The sequence below is a fragment of the Excalfactoria chinensis genome, chromosome 2 (genome assembly GCF_039878825.1).
Source record: "Excalfactoria chinensis isolate bCotChi1 chromosome 2, bCotChi1.hap2, whole genome shotgun sequence".
NCBI classification, from domain to species: Eukaryota; Metazoa; Chordata; class Aves; order Galliformes; family Phasianidae; genus Excalfactoria; species Excalfactoria chinensis.
The window spans coordinates 47633921-47655303 of NC_092826.1; the positions used below are offsets into that span (position 1 = coordinate 47633921).

A 21383-nucleotide genomic window follows, 5' to 3' on the forward strand; every position below is an offset into this window, starting at 1 on the left:
ACAGCATGGATGTCAAGGACTTAGCTGTTTTCTTTCACAGTACCCACATCTATTTACCACTCTTGCTTACAATCACAGAGGCTACAAGCAGTTTGGGTTCTTTGCAGCTCCCAGGTCTACTTGGAGCTACGTCCTGACCCTAAGAGATGCTGGCTGGGTCTTTGGACTTCTTTTTACTTAAAGAAAATCTGGGTGAATTAGCTGCCTGGGAACCACAGATGTTCTCTTGGGTGTTCTGCTCATCAAGACTCTGGAGGTCCCCAGTTCCAGAAGGTCTCTCATTGGCCAGTTTGGGTATAGCTTTATGAAACTAGACACCTTCTCTGTCAATAGTAATTAATGCATATAGGACATGAATAATTACTCAATTTAAAGTGCTTGAAGGTCTTTTAAGTCCACTGTGAACAATTAGGATTATTTCTTATACCAAAGTTAATGTTGGTATGGAGAAGTATATATAAAACATGCTAGGAGATTAGCTTTAAGTATTATTACACTTTTAAGCAAAAATAGAAATGATTATAGAAATGAAGTTGTGTCTCTTCTTGCAAACTATAATGAAAATTTAGAAATTTCTCCATCATATTTTCTGTTTTGTAGTTATTTGGTTTGTAAAAAATGTTTCAATTGCAATGTCGGGATGCAAAGATAATGGTTTTAATGGTGTTTCCAAAGGTCTCATTGGAAGACCCCAACTCTAAGCACAAGTGCAGTTCATCCTATTTTGTCAATCACATAAAATTCTAAATAAATTGCCCCAAAGTGAAACATTTCCTTTTATTCTGCCATGCATGGATAAAAGTGTCATTAAAGAACAAACCACTAAGCATTTCTTTCTTTCATCATCCCAGAACAAAAATCTGGGGACTGTTGGCAGAAATACCTCAGATTGTATCACTTACTTATGGCACTGGTGTATGTATGAGAAGAGGCCCATCACCCTGATGATTGAAACCTAAGAACCTTGACCAGACACATCAAAAGTGACACCTTGAAATCTATGAAGGAATTAGCTATTTCCTTGTAACAATGCTGTATCTTCCCTCTATTACAGAGTTCTGAGCCTTACTGCAGACACTCTACTTGACTTTCATTGGTTTTGGTATCATGCCCCAAGTGGTACAGAATTTATTATAGTGTATTTTAATGAACTATATCTCTGTGGTTGATTGGTGGCTGTGCCAGCAAATATCACAGTAATTCAAATTATAGTGCAGAAGCCCCTGATTTTCACCTCCAAGTGCAAGCATGGCAGCTTTCTAGCCACATTTGTTGTGTGTTTGAAAATGCTGCAATTAGATAAAATATTTTGTGAGACTGAGCATAATATCTGTCATTTTTCCAGGCCTTCCTCCAGTTCCTGAAGAAGGTGGTTGCTAATGAAGGAAAAAATAAAATGAATTTGTGGAATGTTTCGATGATTGTTGCACCAAACCTCTTCATCTACAAAGGGAAACGTGCAAACCAACAAGAAATGCAAGCAGCTGCCACCACTGCACACATTGTACGCCTTTTAATTCGGTACCAGGATATCCTGTGGACAGTAAGTAATACTGTAATGATGATTCCTTCTTTATGGCTCCAGCGTGGGAAAGGATTTTGCTACGCATGTAGATTTGTAGAAATCAGAGTGAACTGGTCTTCCTAGAAGAAATTTAGTTGTTCTTTAGAAACTAGCTGAAGTCTGATATACTTCCAGATGCTTCTGGAAGTTTTACCTTGCCTAAGATACGCTCTTTATCATAAATCAACCTCTAGAGGTATTTATCCAACACCAATATTTATATTTATAAAAATATATATATATTTTTTCAGTTGGAATTGATGCCCTTTAAGGTCTTTTCCAACCTGAGCAATTCTATTATCCTATAGGAAAATGTATAGGAGTAAGATCACATCTAGATGCCCAGGTGAGACTTGGCATGATAGTGACACACTCAAATCTTTTCTGCATTCCAGAATATTTGGGCATTACAAAAACAGACAACTGATAAAATTCCTCCAATGGCAAATATTGCTATTTAATATCGCTAAAAAATTGATATGATATGAAAGACAACTAGTTTCACTAAGGGTGGATTGTTAGGGAGCACTGTTAATCCTATGTATTTTTCTGGTAGCAGAGTTTCTGATGCATTCAATTTGGTTACCTTATGAAAACCAAACACCGGTTTTAGGAGGGGAAAAAATCTACTGCCTATTCTCAGCTTTGGTTTTCTCCCTTTAGGTTCCATCCTTCCTGATTTCCCAGGTGAGGAAAATGAATGAAGCTGCAATAAACAACAGCAAGAGGCAGCTGATGTTTGACAAAGGAGTGAGAAAACTTCTAAGGAGAAAGACTATGGAGAGAGAAAGACCTGAAAGACCAGAGGTGTGATAAAAGTATAAAGTCTTCAAGTGGCAGCTTTGATCAATGCTTCTCCTCTCTTATCTCATAAAAGCATTTGGGAAATAGGGAGGAAATTCCTATAGAAGTATATAAAGCTATTTCTTCGTTAAATATTTCCTCAAATTTTATTTCTGTTCTGCTAAGTAAGTGCCCTCGTTACAATTAGTTAGACCAATGCCAGACCTTTATTCTGCTTTTTTCCTTAACTCAGTCTGCCATACAAGCTATCCTCTAACCCTTTTTAAGTGGCTGACCTAAGTTTGCTTATTGCATCTCATTTACCATATAGGCTCTTTTCCTCAAAGTGGTGACTGTCAACGTGATTTGCTTATACAGTCCCTCATACAGCAAGGAACTTGGTCTCAAGTAATTATGGTTGATGTAGATAAATTCTTCAACTGTACTTAAATCAAATACATTTTAGTAGGGAAAAGCAGTGTGAGTGCATATGTTAGAACAGTGGGTTTAATGTAAATCTTCATAACAGGAAGTTCCTTAACTCTCCAGTCAGGCAGCAGCTTGTGTATTTTGCCATAGAAAATAAGCTTATTTGGGAGCTGTCTTGAAAGACATGCTTCCTAATCTAATATTTTTATAAGATAAAGCACTGGGGACTGACAGAGAAAGTGATACAGGCAGAAGGATTTATAGGAGCCCAAGCTATGAACAGTTATATACACATGTTGGTTTTATACCAGTTTCATAAGAAGGTGATTATACATGGACTATTCTTTATGGCAGTAATTTGCAGGTATTCTACAAGTACATCTGTAGCTGGGTAGAAGGATGGTCCATATTAGGAGTAGATAACACTTACCCATGCCCCAGTCCAGGACACTAATTTTCTCCTTGCAAGTTTTGGCTTTACAGTTCTGCACTAACTTCCGAAACAGAAAGAGAAGTTTGCCTAACAGAGGGACAAAGCTGGGTCTAAATTTTAAGCATCTGACAAAGTAGTTGGCCTCAGGTCTTTGTTGGTTCTCACCTCAGTCAGTGGTGAGAGGGGGACACAGTAGAGGATTTTCAGAGCTCTAAATCTGGGCTGAAACTTCAGCATAGGAAGTTCCGCACGAATGTGCGCAAGAACTTCTTTACGGTGAGGGTGACGGAGCACTGGAACAGGCTGCCCAGGGGGGTGGTGGAGTCTCCTTCTCTGGAGATATTCAAGACCCACCTGGACGCCTACCTGTGCGATGTGGTGTAGGGAGCCTGCTTTGGCAGGGGGGTTGGACTCGATGATCTCTAGAGGTCCCTTCCAACCCCTATAATTCTGTGATTCTGTGAAATCCAGATCAGGCTTAGAAAAGTCTGATACAAAAGTCTTCTGGAGGTCTTAAAGCCATCAGCTTTTCTCTATTGACTGCATATGGAGTTTAATTTGATGAATGCTACTTCAATAGACAGGACCTAAGATGAACATACAGCTTAGGTGTAACATACAAATCAGGCAACACAGCAACTTGTACACAGAGAAAACCTTTATGTCTTTTCATGGTCATTTGAAACAATGGAGATTGGTGAATTAGAAGAATAATCAAGGAACTTGTAGAGGTGCCAATAGGTACTGAAGAATAGGGTAGAAGAAAAAACAGTAGGAAGTAGTGATGTTAAGAAATTGCAAGAAATAGAGAAGAAACCTAACACAGTCAAATGTTAAACTGCAGAAGAAAATGTCTGGGTAAAATAGGATGATAAAGGATATGTTATGAATGGTGAATCCATGTTAAATCAACTTTTTGAAGAGCTCATTTGCTAGCACTGACTGAAATGTGCTGTTGGAAGGATATACATTTATGATACAGCTGCAGATGTAGGTATTTGTTTAAAATATTGGTATAGGCTGTTCTGTGTCAAAAACTGCCCTCAGTCTGGAGCAAGAACAGTGAGAGCTTCTAAGGAGCATCCATTACTGCAGCCTTGAACCTCCAGAAACTTAAGTCCATTGATCACTGTAATTGACTTTGCATCTAATAAAAAGGAAACTAACCATGTCAGGTAGCTGAATTATGAAAGGTAAATTGGAGGCAAACACTATTTGCACAACTGAGTTGAATTTTGAGAGCACTTAACACAAACCCTGGGTCTCAGATGTCCTAAATTACAGGCACTCGAGAGACTATTGTGCTCTGCTCAGCTCGGTATTAACTGGATTAGGACTGGAATGCAAACCTTGCTAATTGATTTATCTGCCATTAATCACAGAAGAGTGTATAAACTTCATAGATGATTGTTTGAACCCTACACAAGGTCAAATTGCAAATTAACAAAAACCATATGCTACTTCAGTATTTTACTGTGCATAAACTTTGATCTAGCTGAAGTTCTAGAATGTGGAAACTGTTTTTTTTTTCATGCCTAAGAAAATTCCATATTTAAATGGAAGAGCAGGCATCCCTAAATACATTTTTATGTACTTTTAATTAAGCTGTTAGCCTACTGCCAGTGCTAAGAGAATAACTTTAAAAAATCTCAGGTAACAACTCGAAGTATTATTGCAAATAACTTAAATTAATGGGATTAAGTGATGCTTACCAAGTCATTTTTGTCTTTGTGTTGTATTTTAATATACTGTACTTATAAATGTACAATTGTATGTTTGTAAATGTATTTTTTTAATAATTGAGTTAATCCTTACTAGTGATTTTTGCAAAGAGTATCTAAAGAGTTGCAGAACTGCTTCTGAATGGAGTTACAATAATACATGCCTCAGACTTACTCTACTGAATGTTGACTTTAGGGAGCTGTCACTTTTCCCCCATACCTGCAGTCTGACATACCCGAGGGGGTGATAAGAGTTTATGCACCACTGCATTCAAAAGTCTCTATGGCAATTCAGCTCAACAGCCAAACAAAAGCCAAAGACATCCTGGCTCGATTCCACTGTGAAAACAGGTGGGTAAAACAGAACATTTTGTTTTTTCTGAGTAATAATGCCAGTACCATTAACGAATAGATTGTCCTCTTTTCAGAGATTCATTGTGTTACAAGAATTCTTTTTACAATCCAAAATTGCTAATTTATGGTTACGTCAGTCAAAGAAATTTTAACCATTGATTTTCTTCTTTATATTCTACTTAATAATTGGCTCCCACACAGATTCAGCCTGCCCTCTGTTATGCCACTACCAGAAACATACATTTTATGGGTGTACCACATAAAGAATACAAAGCTGTCTTATATCTGCTCATAAAACATTCATGATTTTATTTCTGTACAGTAATAATCATTAACTGCTATGGAAAATGGCAGATTGCATTGGAAAGTCTTTCTTTCAGAGTCTTTTGATGTTATCACGTTAATTCTGTTCTGTAAATAAACAGTAAATAGTGTAATAGAAAGCTTAGTTAACTCTGCATGGTAAAATACCATACAGCAGATATATTCTGCTCTGCTCGGTTGAAATCCTTGCTTTTGGTAAGTTCAACAGAAGAAGAGAAAAACATCAATTTCTGCTTACTAAAGATGGCAATTGATAGGTAGCAACTACAACACAAAAAAAATACACCAAACCTTTTCTTCTTTCCTAGCCGTGGATTGTCACAGAATGTGAGAAGTCAGATCCAAAGTTTACATGAAGTTGGAGGAAATATAGGTAGGTCTCCTATTTGAAAATTTGACTCTGAACATCCTTAGACTTCTAAAACACCACAGATCTGTGCTATTTTCACACTGCTGGTTCTCTCCTGCCTATCTGCAGGAACGCTGATTCAAAGTCTCTTAAAACTGATGTAATGATGACTGGAAGGGCACCCCACAGTATGGTGTAACCTGGTGGCAAGATCCCAGCAGGACCTCTTGTGGCTGCTACAGCCCTGCCAAACTCATCTGACCTTTTATTTACCTCTCTCACACTCACAACTGTGCATTTTTCATGGTTAAGGGCTCCTTGGTCTGCCTCTTAAAAATACAGTTTACCTCTTTCACTAGTCTTTTCTTATTGCATTTAAGTGTTAACTTCTTGCCGATAAAAACGTACAATTGAGAATTCAAGTTCTTCCTATATGGATCTAATATATTTGCGTTCATACATGTACTGTATTTATGTTGTACATTCCTTGCAGTAGTGACTTTTCTTCTGCTGTATTGCATGCAGTGACATTTCTGTAATAACAACAGTGACTTGCCACAAGAGTTGCTCGCATAAAGGTGAAAAAGAGTTAATTTTATAATGAACAGTCCTGAGTCTCCCCTTTCTCTTTTCATACTGAAATTCTGGATTTTCTCAGTCTTTAATCAGTGTTTGATGAAGCTCAGTTCTTCCCAGAATCACAGAACCACGGAATTGCAAAGGTTGTAAAGGACCTCTGGAAATCACTCAGCCAACCCCCTGCAGTTCCCTGCAGCAGGTTGCACATGAACATGTCCAGGCAGACCTTGAATACTTCCAGGGAAAGCCAAACTGCTCTGGTCAGCTGTTCCCCTGCTCTGTCACCCTCACAGTAACAAAGTTTTTCTTTACGTTATGTTCAAATGGAACTCCCTGTGTTCCAGTTTGTGCCCATTTCCCCTTGTTCTGTCACTGAGCGTCACAGAAACAAACCTGGTCTCATCCACAGAACTCCTTTCAGGTATTTATAAGCATTGATAAGATCCCCTCCTCAGCTTACTCTTTTCCAGGCAGAACAGTACCAAGTGTCTCAGCCTTTTCTCAGAAGGAGATGATCCCACCCCCTAAATCATCTCTGTGGCCCTCTGCTACGCTCCTTCTGGAAGCTGTCTTGTTCTTTCTTGAACTGAAGAGCCCAGGACTGGACATAGTACACCAGATGTGTACTCAGCAGGGCAGAGCAGAGAGGGAGGATCACCACCCTCAACCTGTTGGCCACACTCTTGTTAATACACCCCAGGATACCATTGGCATTCTTGGCCACAACCTGTCATCCACCAGCACACCCAGGTCCTTCTCTGCAGAGCTCCTTTCCATCAGATCAGCCCCCATTTTGTACTGATGCGGGCAGTTGTTCCTCCCCAGGAGCAGAACACTGCACTTGCCCTTGTTGAACCTCATAAGGTTCCTCTCTGCCCAATCTACAACCTGTCATTTCTTAATAATCTCTGTAAAATCATTACAGAATACTACAGACATTCAAAAGCAGTCAAGAACCAAAGTCTTTATTATTGAAGATATGCTCATCCTGTGCTTCACTTGATTATTGATTTGTTTTGCCTCTCTAAACAGGATGACCAAGAGATGCTAATACAGGAGAGGATTATAAGACTTTTTGAAGCAACCTCAAGTATTCTTAACATGCTCTTGCAGAAAAAGAAATCTGAACATTTAATTTATGTGCTAGTTTAAAATGATTTTTATAATCCCAGATGTTCCAAGGTGCCTTATAAAACTGGTCATGCATTAATTCGTTTGTAACGTTTTTACTTTATTAGGATCCTAATGACATTTTAAGTAACTAACTGGACAAAAGTTTTACCATAATACTTTCTGTAACAGCAGTGTAACCTCACCAGTTAAATGGCTGTATCACCCACCATAAAGCCAATATAATCCAACAAATCAACTTAACTCAAGAATTTCTTACCCTATTTATTATCTAATTAACAAGCTTCTTTCTGTGTGAAAAGCAAATTGTGGCAAATGCAGCAGACTCCTCCCACATGAGCCAATTCCTCTTTTCAGATGCCACCTACTGAAACCCTCAATCTTCCAGACTTCAAAACTCAAAACCTTTTTGTAGTCTGCATCTAGCTTGCAAGTTCCTATGTGGATAGGAGAACAAAGTTTACAGAACAACATTTGGAACATTTAAAAATAGAGAAGAAGCTGAGTCAGAGTTTTAATTCCAGCCCACTAGCAGTAACAGTGTTGTTAATGGTTATAGAGAAAGTGTAATATTTGTTTAACATTTGAGTAAATGCTCAGTAATGTAAAGCATCCTGCCTGGAAGTGGAAGTGAATTTTGAATCACATCAAGTGAAGTCATTGGCACATTTACCCAGGTTGCTCTCTGTAGCCAAGCAAGATGCTAGCTGGGTACATCAAATGCACTGTTTGCATGTTGAAGATGCACTCAAGGATATTTTAACATAGCTCTATCCTATTCACCTAATGCACTTAAAACACAAAATTATTTGTGGCTGTCATTTTTTTGTTTCAGGTCAGCACTGTTTGGATCCGGATGCATACATATTAGATGTTTACCGTGCAAATCCTCAGGCAGAATGGGTGATAAAACCAAAAGCAAGCTGAAGCACAAGGCTGTAGCATACTGGACAAAGGCCAAATGAACAACTGTGATGCCCGTCATTTGAAGCTCTCACCTCTTGCCAGTGATGACAACAAATTGGTAGCTACCTACGGGACATCATTCCTTTCTACCATACTGTCCAACAGATGTTCATCCTGTACTACTTTTGGTATTAAGAATTATCACTCCAGTTTCTGGACCATTTGAATAATGCACATCAGTTATGCTTTCCTATGGATTGTGCTTGTGCTAGAGTTGGCCCAGGAGCTGAGGAGGACAGACCAAGGTACGGAGGCACAGAAATCAGCCCATCATATATGGAGTTCTTTGTTTCCTGACCCGGCATTGGAACATGGATTCTGCAGGAGGAAATAATCCAGTGGCATCCAAGGATGCATGAAACACTACCTACCACAATGTAACACAGAGGCATCACAAAGAAATTTAAGGAGGAGGTAACTGTCAAGCACAAAACAGAGGATCTCAACCTGCAGAAGTGCCAAGTAGGAGCCATGTGACAAAATCAAATGTTTCTGCCAAAAGTAAACCTGTGCAGAGTGTGTTACTGCAATATTTATATCTCTCAGTCACTCCTCATGAGTACTTGGTGCTGGGGGAGGGAGGGAGACAAGGGGGAGAACTACTGTGTAGACAGCTATACTGCTTTATGTATGTACCACTGTATATATTACTATCAGTCTTCTGAAACCCTCTGTCTGGATCTCATTACTGTGTGCATTTGTAGCACCACAAACCATTTCCTCTGTCTTTTCCCTGTCTCACACGCCAGCTTCAGGAGATGAATGGTAGGTGAGAAGACATATTTTCTGGCTCCATCTTTTACTTTATATTCTCAGATTTAAGTCTGTGTGATGCCACACTATGAGTTATGTGTTAATGGTGCCGCTTACAGACATCATCTTTTTCATTAAATGTTATAGTTTCTTAATTTGTAACCTAATTATTTTTCTTTTAGTTTAGCTTCAGTATGTAAGCAATTTTTATACTACCCAGCTGCGTTGAGAAGAAATATCATCATCCACATCTTGTAAGACATAGCACAGAGGAAAAAGCTTCCAATGAGAAGAAGGGTTTAATACTCTTATTTAACTTTTTCACAATGAGGGCCTTAAGACCAGAGCCAAACCAGGCCCAGTTGCGCTAGGGTTTCTACTACTTCTGCAGTAGTAAGCTGCAGCTACTTTTGCTGGTTGCATGCAGTCCATCAAAACGCATAGAGTGACAAAAGAACAGTGGGTTCTAACTGCATTGACAGCATAGAGTAAAAAATAGAAGGCAGGATATCTAGTTGGCAGCCAATCACTGAGGTGAGCGCCCTTCTTCACCCAACCGTGTGGTTCTCTGTGTAAATAAAGTATGTTTGTTGAGAAAGGAATACACAGGTATCTGTAAAACAGCAGATATGTTTTCATCTTTGTCTTATCAAAAGAATAGAACACCTTCAAACACACTGAAGAGTTACCATAATCACACAGCTGTGTTGCACAGTGAATTCACCCACTGTGGTCTGCTAGTACTGTTCATGATCTGGACACACAGATAAGACTGAAGCTGATGCTTCAGGTACCAAATAGAAATGTAATAGCCTTCTGAACCAAGTCTTTTAGGTGAACCTAGAGTATACTATGCTAAAGAGAAACCCTGTAGGCTGTGACAAGCTTCTGAAGCTGCAGGATAATGACGATGATGATTTTCACATTTGAGAAGCCCTATTTCTGGTTCAAAGCAAATTGAGATCTGCAGTGCTTAATTTTCTCTGTCAGAGTTCAGTGAAAGAAATCAACTTCTAATCTGCCCTCTTCCCAGCAACAACGACTACAGAGGTCAGATCCTGCCTTTCTGTTTTTCCTTCTTCAGATACAATACCAAATCTAGCAGTGTTGTTGTTGGTTGGTTTTGTTTTGTTTTGTCTACTTTAAAATGTGTATAATTTTTAACTTCTTGTTGTTTTCTTTTTCATAACACTAATGGGTGCATAGTTGCAGCCAGGCTATGTCTAGGACAGTTTTGTTATAAAATGCACTACTTATTTTGACAACTATTTATTTTACGTATACGAGAGAGTAGAACTGTGGTTTGCTCATAGGCCTAGGAATGAATGTTTTGTCATGTGCTTTTTTCCTGATTCCAGTTAGTTCCCTCTGTGACCACGGACAATCCTTTCTGCTGTGCTGTGCCCTCCTTTTTCAGCTGTAAAACAGGATGAGTATTTTTCCTTATAAAGGCTATATGAGAATTAGTTGGAGTCAAATTCTGCTCTCAGACACAGCCAAACAGCTTCACTAGTAGAGCAGGAATTATAAATATCCATCTAGGAAGGACAAACTCAGCAAAGGGATTTTATCTTGAAAGTGCCTGGAATACAAAGAGCATAACATAAATGCTAAGCATCACTGTATTTATAACCAACTAAAAAGCTTTTATGACTATATGGAAAGTCTGAACATTAGCCAAAGAATTTGAAATAGCGTGGCAAACAAGGCAACTCTTTCTGTAGTACCACCTTCAGACAAACACATTGACTTTCAGGATCTTCCCACTCAGTCCATGTTCTCAGTTCTGTACATGGGAAGGAAAAGTAGAGTACCTGTGCATTCTGGACCTTGAAATGAGGACTTAATCAAAAATGTATCTTAAATGTCACTGTTCTCTGCACTGAATACAAGGGGTTACTAGAAGACTTTCACCTTTTACCACTTTGCAACTTTGAAAAGACAAATCTGAGGTAATGAAACCTCTTCTGTGAACCCTTGTTTCATACTAAGGGTGCCCATAACTTTTTGAGACATGCGCCTTAGCAGATGACCTCAACTCTTCAAACAGTACCCCAGATACTACAGCATGGCCAAACACCTGCTGTCACTGAAACAGAATGGCATAATACTTTTTTAATGCAAATGAACCTAATGATCCATGCATACCGTGGTTAATATTGTTAAACTTTAAGTTGTACCATGTTGGCGTGGTAGGCTAACTAATATGAAGTAAAGCAAACAATCTCACCAGTATTTTTAAACATGAAGTTTCAACTTTAGGCCTTAGATTTCAAGATGCTGACAGGTGAGCCTGGAATTTTGCTTCTCCTAGCAGTAATTAAGAACAAAGATGTGATAATATTGTCACCTTAAAAAAGCAATGCATGTGAAAGCTATTAATCAGCATGTGGCAGCAAACAGGAAGAAACTTATTCAACAGATTCCACAGTTGCCTCAAACATTTATATTCTCCAACTGATATATTCCAGAAAATATTCTAGAACGACAGCATTTCTCTTGTCTACACATACAGAGTGCTGCAAGAAATAGGTATCAGAAGCAAACTGGAATGCTCTCACCTGTTCATTCAGCTAAGGTCATTATAACACGTGCATGTGTGCAAATGTGTCTGCATCTGCATCTAATAAGAACTACCTCACTTTCCATTTTCCAGAAACAATATTTTGGCTTAGAGGTTTAATATTCCAAAGCTTTCTATTATTAATGATACCTCTGATATTAGTCTTTTACATAGATAAAACGTTTCTTGCTGTAGGGGGCAAGACATGGAAATTGCCGCTATATATTAAAAAGCGTGTTCGAGAGTATGGACAAAACAATCCAAACCATGCTGCCTCGATGACTGCTTGCAATGTGAACCTCGTTAGATCACATCTTGGGGTTAAAAGACCAACAAACAAAAACAGTGTTTCAGTTTTTATTTTTCAATGGCTTTCCAGTAATGTCTGTTTTCTCTGGAAAATAGTACAATGCCACTAAGCAAAGCAAAATGTCTGCATGTACATTTTCCTTACAATTCCTTTTTATAATGTTAAGTGTTTTGTTGATGTAAGCCCACATATTAGTGTATTTGTACAGCAGAATGTGTCCACTGTATTTGTACTCGTGTCAAAAATAAAAACAGTACCAACAAAATAAATCTCTTTGAAGTTAAAACACGTGGTTTTCTGACAGAAGCAGGTGACAGAGAATTCAAGAACATCAGGCAAATCCATCGTAAGGGCAATGGTGTCGTTACAGTGCCTGAACAGCTACAACCCATAGCTCCTTAAGTGGAGCACTTCTATCAGGAGCTCTTTCTCTTGTCTACAACGAAGCAGGGAGCAAGATGACACTGCTTGGAATCCTGCCTCACTGAAATCATTGATACCTCCGGTTAATTTGAGCCAGTTTGTTGTTTGTTTTTTTTACTTACTAAGAAATAAGTAGATCAAAATTCACTTTAGAAGGAATTGTAAAAATGCTTACTAAAAGCTCAAGTTGTGAGGCATTAACAAAAATCCTGCTGGTTCAAAAACAAAAAGGATAGGGAAGTGACTCATAAGGAAATATATTTATTACAGATCCATCCTCAGGTGTCAGACACGTTTCAGCACCACTCAATGGTCCAGTCAGTTGATGAAGAGATGTCATTACTTGAGTCAGATTGAGTGTGTATCCTCCAAAACTGGCCCAAGCACAGCTACTGGAAGCCTCATGTTTGAAATGGAGGCAAACACAAAAGGAAAATGTAGACCTGCTTGCTAGCCTGCAAATTAGGAATCACAGGGAATCAAAGATATTTCCCTCTGCCTTGTGAGAAGTACTGATTTCCCAAGATATGTGTTAGTTCTCATTGCCAAAATACACAGTTGTTGCCAAATCGGACCCCAACGGTTTCTTCACCAACACAATATTTCACATCCTCTGTGCCACAGAGATGCTGTTCAAATGAAAGCTTAAACAGGAACGTACTCCTCCTCAATAACTGACAGCCACAAGGACTGGAGCAGAAGGGAAAGGGATCAGAGCTATTATAGAAATTATAAATGAGAGAATTCTCTTCATTGGACACTGAATCTGATACTGTCAAAATTATGCCCTTAGTCTCCTGCTCCCTCTGCTGGACTCAAAGCACTTGTACTTTTCACTTCACAACCTTATGACTCTTCCAAATGAAATATAAGGACAACTGAACTACATGAAACAATGCAGTTTATTGCATTTTTATTATGTGGCTCAACACTATTAACTGTTCATAAAATGACCAACACACTATAAAATACTGTCAAGTAATCAAGAGAAGACGTATTGTAAACACTGATTAATAAAAATTCCCAAAAGAAAAATATCCAATTAATGCCACTAAATACTGTAGTAGAGGTATTCGTTGTTTAAAAAAAAAAAAAAATCCTAGTTAAAATACAGACATAAGAGTTTCTGACTAAAAAAAAAGTGACCTGAGTTGAAAAACAACCAGAAAAATCAAAGAAATCCAGGTTCTCACAAAGGAAAAAAAAAAATAAAAAATCTTTCCATTATGAAATGAGAATGAAAAACAACTGATAAATATAAAACCTGTCTCTAACCCTGACAGGATTTGTTCAGCTCATTGCTGAGCTCCGGGGCAGGAATGAGGAAAGACTCCACGCAGGTCAAAAGCTCTGTTGAAGTCAAACAATTCAGCCTGTTGGCCCCTGGTTAGTATGAGGTTCCTCAGGCAGCCATGGAATGAGCTCTTGCTTGTGAGACAGTTCTGTTTCACATCACCTGAAAAACAAACATGAACTATGTAGAATCTACTTCCAGAGAATTGAAACAACACAAAGATCCACGTTATTATTTAATTGCCTCCCCTCTCAAATCAGATAGAAAAATAACAATAGATGAGCACCAAGTTCTAATCAAACTTGAATGGTCTAGGGTATCCTACCATGGATGGGCAATGGTGCCTTCAAGCATGAGCCGTACACTGGCATAAGTTAGGCAGAACTTGCAGGAATATTTTGCCTCAAGGGACAGTACAAAATGAGAGCAGGAAAAAGAGGGAAAGCCATTTTACATAGATACTTTTCAAGTAAAAATTGAAACTGTCAGAATATGAAGCAATAGTTGAGTTATACATTTGCCAGGAGAACCCATGGCTATCAAACATGAGACTGGTATGGAGTCCAACTCTTTTTGCTATACAACCTGTGAAACATTTCACTCTTCACTTCTGCAGTACATAACTAAAGAATTTCTATCTTCTCAGTGAACTCTATTCTTTAGGGATGAAGTACTGAAAGAATAATTATCATAGTGTTACCCTATTTTACAAAAGGGTTCACAAAATACTGATAAGACTACTTTGGTATTCAAGCAAGACCTATATTAATCAAGATCCACTTAATTAGCATTAATTCATTTTTCATAAACCTTGTCCAGCAGAAGGCTCTGTAACATTTTAAGCTATTGTCTCTGAGGCTTTCCAAACATTTGCAAGCTGAGTTTCCCCTTCAGACCTCAGCTCCCTCTTTCAACATAAAGGAATAATAAATAAATAAATGAATAAATAAATAAACATAAATTGAAAAAGAAAGAAAAATGTTAACAGCTGTTTCGTAGACAAATTTACATGTGCATATGATGATATGTTTAATGGTACAGGATATTCAAACCCATACAAAACCTACTCAGTGATGCATTATACAAATACATTTGTGTGCAAGTACAGAAAGATTAAGCTCATGATGATCCAAATTCAACTGTCCTAATAAATAAATTGTGTTGGCTCAAATTATCAGCAAACAAGTCATAAAATTTAAAATTATTCCAGTTATATAATTTTTGTTTTACTATCTTTCTCTATTACCGTCATTGTATGATGGATATATGATTAATTAGAAGATATGCAAGGCATATGTATGTGCCTCTGCTGAAATGTGACTTGTACATAGCCTCTGACATGAAGGAAATAGCAAAAATAAAGCAGAAAACTGTACTCTATAAACTTTTCTTAGATGAATGAAAACATCACTCCCATATTCAAGAAAGGGAGAAACAAAGACACGGACAACTACAGGCTGGTGAGCCTCATGTGTGTGCCTGGGAAATTCACGGAACATGGAAGAGATGTTGTTGAATACACAAGATGAGAAGGTGATCCAAGACAGTCAATATGGCTTCACCAAGGGCAGATCATGTCTGACTGATCTGGAGACCTTCAATGGTGGAGTGATGACATCCATAGACCTACGAAGAGCAACTGATGTTATCTGCCTGAACATGTGCAAGGCTTTTGACATGGTCCAGAACCACATTCTTATCTCTAAATTGGAGAGATGTGGATTTGAAGGCTGAGCAACTAGATGGATAAATAACTGGTTGGATGACCAAAGCCAGAGGTTTGTTGTCAACAGCTTTACGTTCAGATGCAGGTTAGTTAGAAAAGGTCTGCACCTGGGGCCCATCAAGGGACCAGCACTCTTCAGCATTTTTATTGGTGACATGTCTTTGAACTGAAAGAGGGGAGATTTTGCTTAGATGTTAAGAAGAAATTGTTTATTCAGAGAGTGGCAAGGCACTGGATTGTGAAGAGAAACTGTGGATGCCCCATCCCTGGAAGCATGTAAGGTCAGATTGGATGGGGCCCTGGGCAGCCAGATCTAGAGGGCAGCAGGGGGGCTGGAACTATATGATCTCTAAGGCCCACTCCAACCTAAGCCAACCTATGATGCTATGAATTTAGAGGGAAAAGTAAATTGCACCTGAACATATACAGGTAGGGATGTTGTGAACCCTCAGGGATACTACGAAAGACAAACCACACGGAAGCACAGAAGTAATCCATCTCAGAAACTAAGGGGTAGGTTTGTGTAGGAAAGTAAAATCATTCAGTTCATCTCTCCAACCCACTCAACAGCTGAATGAATTCCACCATGAAAAAATGCAATCATTAAAACACTGCGGCCTCAGTAACAACATGCAAAATGGTAACTAAGACCTGTAACTCATTCAGGAACGTATGACAGAGGAGGAGATGGGGATGATTCTTAGGAAAAAAAGAAGTACACAGAAGGGAGAGAAGGAAAAAGAAATATTATTGTACCTACCAGGATAACCTCCAACATAAATGGGATTGTTTGTATCTGCCGATGTTGACTGAATGTAGGGATTATCAGTATGAACCAAATTCCCATCAATTATCAGCGAGATACGATATTTGCTTGTGTTTGCTTGAAGCTTGTGCCATTTTCCATCACATAAACTGTTTGCAACTCCTGGTTCATATGTAGCTGTTATTCTGCCAGCTCCATTGTTGACATGGAATAAAACCTGCATAAACATCCAGATGACAATAAAGATATAAAGTAAGAATAGATTAACTAATTTATCTAGATAAAAGCACAATCATACTGGTGCAGATATTTCCATTTTACAATTGTTTGGTAGTTATGCAGAGCTAATGTTTACTTTGACTGACTGTGAGTCCTTAACTGAACTATACTTGAAATCTAAAAGACTTAGATCCATCCGTGCAATGATCTGTGGCTAGGTTTGTGTACATAGGATTTCAATGTTTCCTACAAATACAATAACAATTTTCTCACAGAAACAGAGACATAAGATTTGAAAGAAGAACTGCTGTGCCTAGATGAAGGAAATGAACTACAAGTACTTATTACTGACAGTATGTGTATTTATTTATTTCATCCCTCTGTTTTTAAAAGCAGTAAACATTTCTTGAATTCTGTGATAAGGATTAATATGTAAATACGAGCAGAGAAAATACCTTCTATAGAAATAGTCATATTTAACACTATCTCTAACTAGGAAGTATTGAATAAAAAATGAGCTCTTTTTGAGGAAAGGAAATACTTAAGAGCAATCAAATATATATTTTTTTTTTTTCTGCAGGAGATGAGTGGTACACTATGTATTGATCGTTCAAATGCTGACGGAGCATAATGGCCAATGGATTTACAGAGAGAATTAATTGTCCAGAATACTGCTCATGAATATCAGAGAAGAGACTACAAAACAGGGTGTTTTGTACATAGGAGAATATGCTGAAGAAGGTTAAGTTCAGTTCTATGGCAGAAAAAGTATTACACTGCAAGAAAGGAATATATTCAGTCTAACATAAAAGATATCTAGTATGGGAGGTCACAGTGGCTTCAGGCTAAAATGAATTACAACAATTACAAAGGCAGAAAGTTCCAGATACTTCTGCTAATCCCACATTTTATCATATTATGACGAGAAGCTTTGATACTTACAGTCTGCCCCATACCAGTTCTGCAGGGATTTGGTTCTGACATTTTGCCTCCACATTTCAGTGGTGACTCTTTAGTGGTACCCTACCATTTAATCCTCCCACTTATAACAAACCTTGTGAAATGAGTATGCCAGCCCATGGCAGCCTACCTTGCCATTTACAATCTCCAATCCAATGGCATCAACTTTAGCACTGCTGATTCCAAGGAGAACACCATGCATGGCTGTAGTACGAAACTCAAGTGTAATGTTCACATCAGAACGGACTTTGTAACCTTCTCTGACTGAAAAGAAATTACAAGCTTCTAATGAAAGAATTCACAGTTTAAAGGAACATTCGTATGCAGTCATTAAAAGACCTAAAAAGCACATTAATTAATTTGCTGGGATAGGATTTTGCAGAAACTCTTTAAAGTTTTTCCAAAGTAAATTGTCCAAAATCAAAGTTCACATTTTATACTGGAAAAGCAACATTCCCAGATATGTTTCATTTTGTTCATTTAGATTTAAAACATTTTTATCTAATTTGCTGAAGAAAGAGTCAAGAGTTTAAATGAATGTAATCCTTCAAGTAACTTCACAATTCCCTTGCATCTTTTGTCTCCATACGCTTTATCGGACCTCAGACTAATTCTATGAATGTGTCATGTACATCAGCTGCAAAAGAAAGAGGTCTCTCTTTCTTTCCCCAAAGTCATCAACTCCTTGACCCTATATATGAAAATGGCCACTTTGGGGTGCATGAATTGAAAGGACTCAGAAATATGTATGCAGGACATGTTAAATATGTATACTTCCAACAAGGACTAAAACAGATACATTTTTGTTGGCATTAATTCACTAAGACACTGCTTCCATTTAATGACACTTACCAAGAGCAGCAAAGCCAGTTCCATCAAAGAATGTGCCATCCTGCACTGTTGCATAGCATTTATTCACAGCAAAGATGGAGACAGGGCTCTCCTTGTCCAGTTGCTTGCTGTTAATCGTCATACTGCCAATGCAGGCAGGAATACTGTCAGTCACCTACACATACCAAAATTCAGGAATTAATGCATAATAAAAACTGCTGCAATGGTCTTTTTGTGATTCACCTGAGGTTACTGTAAATTAACAACAAAACACAGTAGCAAAAATCCAGCAATAAGATTAATTAGAATTTCTCACTATCCTTTTTAGTAATTGCATATTCAAAATTACCCCCACTATGCAATTAAAAAGCAAGGGTGAAGAAAGCACAACCAAAATTGAGAAACAAAGCTATCAACACCAGAATCCTCTCTAGGATTGTGAACAGTGCAAGGAGAAAGGTGACAAAAAATACCTTCTAAAATCATGAGTAAACAGTATGCTTTAATCTCAAACAGCTAAAGGCAGCCTTTCAGAGATATTTAAGGCATTGAATTCCTATGTGAATCCAACAGGATTTAGGTTATACAATTTCTGAGGTTTTAGGTCATATTTTTCTCTTCTACTGAACATGAGAATTTATATTGTTTATCTGTTTTCAACCCAGAGGTTGATAGAAAAAAGAAAATCCATTAAGGGCTATTAATAAAACACAAGGTTCCAGCTCTAGCTGGAATCACTAAACCATAGAGAGCCAGAAAGATTTATTTAGTAAAGAGTCATTATGTTCTTTGTTGTTTCTTTTTTGCCCCTGTCAGAGACAGGATACCAAACCAGATGCGTTTGATGCAGTATAGCCATTCTAATATTTCACAGCCAGACACTAACCCCCCCTTGCCCCTCCCCAAACCTTACATTCCCAAGATTCTTCGCCACATAGTCTAAGGGGAGTCCTCCCACATACAGCTTGCCCTCCACATCCAAAGTGCTGCCATCTCCCAGGGCACTGACCGATACCAATTCCTGTCCATCCACAATGATGATACCTTTTCTTTTAACATATTCTGTCCTTATCTGGAAAAAATGACAGTGTGCAAACATCAGGTGAGTCAGTTACCTAGTCATCATTTGCCAAGGAAGAAATATGATCATTAAAGGTTAGATTGCTTGCATGTATTATAATACTAAGGCAGTCTCATGAAATTCAGAGAGGCTGAGGCCATTTCAGAATGCAAGTGAGCAGCCTAAACTGCTTTTTTGCTTCCCCAGGGGCCTATAATGATTGCATTTTGCCCTGTCCCAGTTTTTTTTAATGTTTTAACAACTACTATTTAAAATCACTAGCTTACTGCTTTAGGATATGAGTAAGTTACTCAGTTGGAAAAGTAGAGATCTGTGTTTGTCTGCAACACTGTGCTGCCCACCAGCTGAGCCATCTCAGCTCTCTGAAGCACACACTCCTACGATATAGTTTTATGATGGGCAGTGCTGACTTCGCTATGACCAAAAAAGCTTTCCAGCTCTATCTCGTTCATTCGTAACCCTGTGCCTTCTCTGCATGAAAACGATTATGCACATACAGCTGAGATAATAACCAATCTCTAACTGTTTACTTTTCTCCAGTTACTTGCAGCCACACTCAGAATCCTAATTAGGTTCCAGGTGAGGTTTCAGAAGCATCTGGATTGGTAAGGGGATAAAGCAGTATAGCAGAACAATATGACAAAAAATGGAAAGAAAGGTGTTTCTTCTGACAGGAAAGCATGCTAGTTTCAATTGATTGTGCAGCTACTGCAGTAACCATCCTCAGCTGTGTGACTCAGCCTTGATTTCAGAAAAAAAGTTTTAAGTTCATTTTTTAGCCATTTGTAGTAAAGGAAGATCAGCTCTCATACAGAATCTTTTCATCTCTTATAAATTTGACAGTGTGAGTATAAGTTTTTACATAGCTATACTTTATTTTAAACATGCAGCTTTAAATCCTGAAGTGTTCTTCCCTTCAGGCTAGGCAGCAGAGCTTATCTGTGTTATCACTCTCTAACAGAAGTTCACGTTTGCTTTCTCTGGTAGCTCTCATTGTTTATTATTCTACTTGTTATATATGAAAACCAAAAATAACTCTGCTGATTCCCCAGGCACTGAGGAAAATTGGCAGCTCTGTGTCATCAATCACCTTATCCCACAGAATACAGTTCCTGGAGCTAAGGCTCCACATATGAACAAGTGAAAGGAAGCTTAGCAGGATGAATGCTGTCAACCTCACCTGCCCTAAAGATAAATGATGTGGTGAGCTGCTTTTAAAACTGCAGCAAACATCACAGGTGATTCTTGCAAAGAAAGACAGAGCCAACAGTCACTGGGTTGCTCAGAGGAACTGTGCTGATGGAGCCTCACACAGACCCTCTGTACAGAAGGCTACATACTGTTTTGAAATCTACAGTCATAATTCCTCCCAGAACTTGCCTTATGCCAAACACTCTTCCTCCAGCCTCCACTGATTCAAAATGTTTACCTTATTCTTTTTGCACAATCCATGGCGATTATTTGTTAGCATTAGCACTATTAGCACTCAAGCATTAAGTGGTAAGTGGGAGAAAGGAGAAACTCTACAGCCACAGTTTCACCCTGTCCCACACTCAGTTGCAAGCCCTTGGTAGCACAGTGTGTGGAAAGCTTTTTGTGGAAAAGATCAGAATGTTTAGATCTCTCAGTTACTTTTCCAGTGAAGATGATTATTATGCCTATTACACACTGATTGAACTGCTTTATTCCTAAATAATCTCAGAATCTTGGTGGGTGGAATCAATGCATCAACCAAAGATTTTTAGAGGAATTAACTGTGCATTGATCTGAATGGTTTCATGACTGATTTAAAACGTGTTTACCCTCACAGAACTGAAACTGTAC

At 38.3% G+C, this 21383-nt stretch overlaps 2 protein-coding genes across 7 annotated transcripts in view; one reads left to right on the plus strand and one right to left on the minus strand.

Annotated features, from left to right (window-relative positions):
• The window catches only part of ARHGAP28 (Rho GTPase activating protein 28), a 74347-nt gene extending 62092 nt beyond the window's left edge, over positions 1-12255 (plus strand). For 3 of the 6 annotated variants that reach the window (XM_072329412.1, XM_072329413.1, XM_072329411.1), the window contains exons 11-15: positions 1346-1543; positions 2228-2371; positions 5127-5281; positions 5917-5981; positions 8503-12255. In XM_072329412.1, the coding sequence (XP_072185513.1) occupies positions 1346-1543; positions 2228-2371; positions 5127-5281; positions 5917-5981; positions 8503-8594 (654 nt within the window). In that variant the 3' untranslated portion in view covers positions 8595-12255. Of the gene's footprint in view, positions 1-1345; positions 1544-2227; positions 2372-5126; positions 5282-5916; positions 5982-6086; positions 6345-7568; positions 7596-8502 lie in introns of those variants that run through there. The other 3 variants (XM_072329408.1, XM_072329410.1, XM_072329409.1) reach the window with 3 other exon arrangements.
• A 37-nt stretch (positions 12256-12292) lies between these two features.
• The window catches only part of LAMA1 (laminin subunit alpha 1), a 95245-nt gene continuing 86154 nt past the window's right edge, over positions 12293-21383 (minus strand). The window contains exons 59-63 of the mRNA XM_072329414.1: positions 19392-19550; positions 18500-18653; positions 17778-17911; positions 16463-16685; positions 12293-14138 (exon numbers count right to left, since the gene is read on the minus strand). Coding sequence (XP_072185515.1) covers positions 13978-14138; positions 16463-16685; positions 17778-17911; positions 18500-18653; positions 19392-19550 — 831 coding nt within the window. The 3' untranslated portion in view covers positions 12293-13977. The remainder of the gene's footprint in view (positions 14139-16462; positions 16686-17777; positions 17912-18499; positions 18654-19391; positions 19551-21383) is intronic.